Source organism: Plasmodium gaboni, chromosome 14 (assembly GCF_001602025.1).
Source record: "Plasmodium gaboni strain SY75 chromosome 14, whole genome shotgun sequence".
Lineage (NCBI taxonomy): Eukaryota > Apicomplexa > Aconoidasida > Haemosporida > Plasmodiidae > Plasmodium > Plasmodium gaboni.
Genome location: NC_031494.1, coordinates 494,193 through 500,192, shown reverse-complemented (window position 1 = coordinate 500,192; position 6,000 = coordinate 494,193). Strand labels below are relative to the sequence as shown.

At 18.6% G+C, this 6,000-nt stretch overlaps 2 protein-coding genes across 2 annotated transcripts; both read left to right on the top strand.

The window, feature by feature from the left end:
- Positions 1-438: 438 nt before the first annotated feature.
- Positions 439-3,807, top strand: PGSY75_1414900 (putative ATP-dependent protease; the record flags this gene model as incomplete). Its single annotated transcript, XM_018787854.1, has 1 exon — positions 439-3,807. One exon carries the CDS (start codon positions 439-441, stop codon positions 3,805-3,807), a length of 3,369 nt encoding a protein of 1,122 aa, XP_018639226.1.
- Positions 3,808-4,977: 1,170 nt separating this feature from the next.
- Positions 4,978-5,887, top strand: PGSY75_1414800 (putative small nuclear ribonucleoprotein-associated protein B; the record flags this gene model as incomplete). The annotated part of the gene is made up of 2 exons (XM_018787853.1): positions 4,978-5,148; positions 5,453-5,887. The coding sequence occupies 2 exons, from the start codon at positions 4,978-4,980 to the stop codon at positions 5,885-5,887; spliced, it is 606 nt and encodes a 201-aa protein (XP_018639225.1).
- Positions 5,888-6,000: the final 113 nt, after the last annotated feature.

The window sequence follows — 6,000 nt, the reverse complement described above, 5'->3', positions numbered from 1 at the left end:
AAAAAAAAAATAAACAACTTTTATTTTTTTTCCACCCAAAAAAAAAACCTTTTAAAATTTTTTAAAATAAAAAAAAAAAAAAAAAAAAAAAAAAAAAAAAAAAAAAAGAAAGAACACTGACTTATATGATAATAGAATAATTAAAATAAATGTATGTCAATCTTTTTTTTTTTTTTTTATCTCGTAAATATTATATTTATACATATATAGATTCCATATTGTAGATTTGTATTAAAATATATATATATATATATATATATATTAGAATTTGTGAAATTTTTTTTTTTTTTTTTTTTAAATAATTTATAAAGGTTATATGATATTCGTTTTGAATGAATACATTATAGGATAATTAACATTGCACGTAAACAAAAAAATAAACAAATAAATAAATAAATATATATATATATATATATTTTTTTTTTTTGTGAGCTCCTAATGCTGGCGCTGCATTGGAACCTTCTGAAAGTTAGGAGAAAAGCAAATTACAATAGGTACGCATATTATTTTTATAGAACATCAACAAACAAGAAAAGAGATCCTTATGAAAACGATTTAAAAAGAGTTAAAGAGGTAAAGTGTGTGGCTTTATTAAATAAACCATTATTTCCTGGGCTTACCTATGTTTTGAATAGTGATAAAAATGTGGTACAATATTTAGGAGTTCAAAATGATTGTAAGGAAAAGAAAAATATATTTGTAGGCCTTTTTTTTCAGAAGGAGAACATAATAGAGACACAACATAAAATAAATAACACATTTGATGATAATAATTGTAATATATATGAACCTCATGATTCTTTAAATGATAAAAGAATAAAAGTAGATATAAATATATTAAGAAAAGATATAGATATATTTACCAACCTTAATGACATATATTCTTACGGATGTGTAGGTGTAATAAAAGAGATTCTATATGATGAGGATGATCCAAATAATATATGTGACGAAAAGGATTATAATAAAATAAATGAAACTAATGATATTATTAAAAAGGTTCATTTCAATGAAAGGAATAAAAAAGAAAAGGATAATAATTATTTATCAAAAAAACTTTTAGAAATGACAAATATGAACAGAGAAGATGATTTGATAATACATGACAAATTAAAAAAAAATAATGAAAAATTAAATTTGAATATGCATAAGTCTATATATCGTATTGTTGTTGAGACAATAGCAAAAATAAAAATAGAAAAGTGGAATGAAGTTCAAAAAGTAGGATATATAGATATAATAAGAAATAAAGATTATGATATTAATAATAAAGAAATAAAAATATGTTACTTAGAAATAATTGATAAAATAAAAAAAATAATATGTATGAATAGTTGTAATAATAGAGAATATAATATATTATTAAAATATTATAATACGAAAAATTTATATAACCTTATATATTTTGTTGGAAATATAAGTTTATCTAAAAATATTAGCATTCAGAATTTGTTAGAAAAAAATATTTTAAAAGATCAATTGAAAATATGTTTACAGTTATTATGTGATGATATATATTTGTTAGAAATGAAACAAAAATTAAATGACCAAATAAATGAAAAATTTGAAAATGATAAAAAAAATATGATAATAAAAGAACAAATAAATATATTAAAAAAACAACAGCAACATATAGAAAAACATACAGATGGAAATAATATTATTAAATATGATCATGATTTATTATGTGACAATTTTAAAGATAAATTAATGTTAATTCGTAGTTATATAAGTAATGAAGCTTATCAAATTATAAATCAAGATATAAATAAATTTATGTTATATAGTGAAAATTCGAATGAATATTCTTCGACTTATCAATATTTAAATACCACTTTAAATATTCCATTTAATAAGTTTAAATTGTTAAATGATAATATCTTTCAATGTGAAAATATACTAAATAAAAATCATTATGGTCTAAAGGATGTAAAGAAATATATACTAGAATATTTAGCTTTATATATATTAAATAAAAGTATAAAATCTAAAATATTATTATTAGTTGGTAGTCCAGGTACAGGTAAAACATCTATATGTAAATCTATAAGCGAATGTCTAAATATTCCTTATTATATAATTAATATGAATAATATACATAATATGAATGACTTGATAGGACATAGAAAAACATATGTGAATAGTTATCAAGGTCAAATTATAAATTCTTTGATAGCAACAAGAATTATGAATCCTATAGTTATATTAGATGAGTTTGACAAAATAGGTTTTATAAATACAAATATTTATAATACGTTGTTAAATATATTTGATAAAGAACAGAATGAACATTTCAAAGATCAATATATTAATTTTGAAGTGGATATTTCTAAAATATTTTTTATATGTACTGCAAATTCTATAGAAAATATTCCTGATGTGTTATTAGACAGAGTTGAAATTATAAATATACATGCATATACAAATATGGAAAAAATAGATATATATAAAAATTATTTAAAACACAAAATAGAAAATGAAACAAAAATTACATCATTATATTTAAATATATCAAATGATATGTTATTATATATCCTTGATAATTATACTCAAGAAAATGGATTAAGACAATTCTATAATATCTTATATAATATATATAAGAAAAGGGCATATATGTTAATAAAAGGTTATAATAAAAAAATAGACATCACATTAAATAATATATCTGAATTTATAAGTTCAGATAAATTAATTACAAAAAAGTATTATCATAATAATATACACTTAAATATAAATAATGAAAATATAATAAAAAGAAATGAAAAAAATGTAAATACATGTGAGGGCTTAGTAAAATCATTAGCCTTTACTGAGAATGGAGGACAAGTAATTATGATAGAAGTATCAAGTTTGAGCGATAAAATTAAATCACATAATTATTATAATTTTTATCAAATGGGTTATAATGATGATCATATGATATCAATACATGAACAAAAATTAAAGAATAATAAAATATATGAAACAGAAAATATGTGTGAATTATTAAATAATATAGAAATGGTACATCCTGAAAAAGAAATATTTTCAATTTCTAATAAGTCATGTAAAAATATATATAATAACATTTATGAAGAAAATGAAAAAAAATGTTTCACATCTTCATTTTTTATGACACAAGATGGTTATGTCAAAGAAAAAGAAAGAGCACTTCAAGTTTCTCTTATGAATAATCAACCAGTATTAAATTCATATAATGAGAATAATAAAAATGTATATGACCATGATAATATTCTTCAAAATAATTCAAATAAATATAAAAAAAAGGAAGATAAAATATATCCACATAATAATTCGCATTACGAACATGATACTATACATAATAATAATAATAAGAAGAATAATTTAAATTATAATATTACTATAACTGGAAATGTGAGTAGAACTATGCAAGAAAGTATACTTATTGCATATACATATTCTATGAACTTATTAAATACGATTATACCAAATTTTGAAAGTAAACCTCTTCATATAAATTTAAGTGATGGAGATATAAAAAAAGATGGTCCAAGTGCTGGTATAAATTTTGTTACTTGTATTTTATCTTATTATTTAAATATACCAGTAGATAATACTATATGTATGACAGGAGAAATTAATTTAAATGGTTATGTTTTAAAAATAGGGGGATTATATGAAAAATTAAATGTAGCCAAAAATTTTGGTATAAATACTTTAATCATACCAAAAGAAAATTCAAACGAATATGAATCACTCCCTCAGCATGTTAAGAAAAACATAAAGGTATTATATGTTCATCATTATTCTCAAATATTTAATTTTATCTTTAATAATAAAAAATAAATAAATAAATAAATAAATAAATACATATATATAAATATATATTTAAAATATATATGTTTAAATTTTTTTTAGTTTTTTTTATTTATTTTTTGGGTAACATACATATATATATATATATATATATATATATTATGTTTATTATTTTTTCTAACATGTTGTTTTGCTATATTTATTAAATTTTATTCTTAAATATATATTTTAACTTGACATTTATTAATTTAAAGAATTATAATGAAATTCTATTTTGTTTCTTATTTTGATAAACAATAAATATATATTTATAATATTGTAAATTTATTATATATATTATAATATACTTGAAATAAATGTATATTATAAACCCTATCATAATAAACATATACATATAATAAATATATTATAGGTATACATTATGAATATATATATATTATATATATTTATATATATATTATATATTTTTTATGGGTTTGTATTTCATTTTTCTGTGTTTTTCTCGGAAAAGTTATGTATTTATATATTTTTTTTTTTTTTTTTTTTTTTTAAATATAATAAAAATAGTACTGAACTATAACATATAGATTATATAATATAATAATATATATATGTATGTATATATTTATTTATTCATATATTTTTAATATGAAGAGAATATGGATTTGTAATTATAACTTTATAAAAATAACTGTATAATAATATATAATTACATATTATTACATGTATAAACATAATATATTCTTGACATAATTATTTTATATTTTTTTTGAAGAAAAATATATATATATATATATATATATATAATGAATGGGTTATAAAAAATAAGGTTATATATACATATATATATTTATATATATTTATTATATATATTAAGCTGTAATATTAATTGAATTTCATTTGAGATTTTATTAGAATTTAAAAAAATAATGAGATGGTGAAGGCCTTAATAATAACATAAGAATATAATATATTATATATATATAATATATATGTATATTTTAAAAAAGTATATTAAATATAAAAAGTATTTGTACATATACATTTATATATTCACACAAAAACAAAAGGATAAACATATATAAATATATATATATATAAATATATAAATATATTTATATATTTGTAAATTATCAATTTTGTGTAATTAATTTTATATTTAAAAATAATATAAGTATATATTTTTAAAAAGAAAAAAGGATGGGAAAAAATTCACGTTTAGAAACATGGCTACAGTATAGAGTTAGGGTTACTATAAGTGATACAAGATATTTTGTTGGTACCTTTCTTTCATATGATAGGCATATGAATATAGTTTTAGTAGATGCCGAAGAATTTAGAAAAGTAAAAAGTCAGGAGAATTCAATGAAGGTAAAATATATATATATATATATATATGTGATTTTGTTTGTATTTGAGAGAACTATTTTATAAGAATAATTGTGTATATGTTAATAAATAAAATATACATAATGATTTAATAATATCAAAATATAACATATTCGTAGTATATATTATTAATGATTATGCTTTAAAAAATATATAAAATTTATTTTAGTTATATATGTAATAATATATACATATTAGTATATACTCAATTGTAGATATAAAATAACACATATATGTGATATTCATATATATATATATATATATATATATATATTTAATTTTTTAGGAGATAAAACGTGTGGTTGGATTAATATTAATAAGAGGAGAAAACATTGTTTCTTTTACAGCTGAACAAGCACCAATAAATAAAAAATCTATGAGTAATGTTATCAATAAAGGTATTGCAACGGGTCGAGGCATACCATTAAATAATTATGTACCTATGCAAAATAATTTTAATAATCCTCTAGGTAATCCTATGGGTACTATGCCCACAGGTATGGTATTAAATACAGGTGCAAATAAAAATTTAAATCCAGCAATTAATCCAAATATAAGATTACCAAATATGGGAATAAATAATCAGAGACCTATGATGCCTCCAATAAATATGCAAATTAATCAGAACGTACCAAATAATAATACAAATCAAGTAAGAGGATTACCACCAGGTGCTCCACAATTACCTTTCCCACCTAATATGAATCCTCCAGCAGAATAAAATATTGCTTGTAACTTTTTTTTTTTTTTTTATTTTTTATATTTAATTATATTAAAAAAGAGACAAAATATAAGAGAACTAGAACGTGTATATAAATATGTAAATGTTTATAT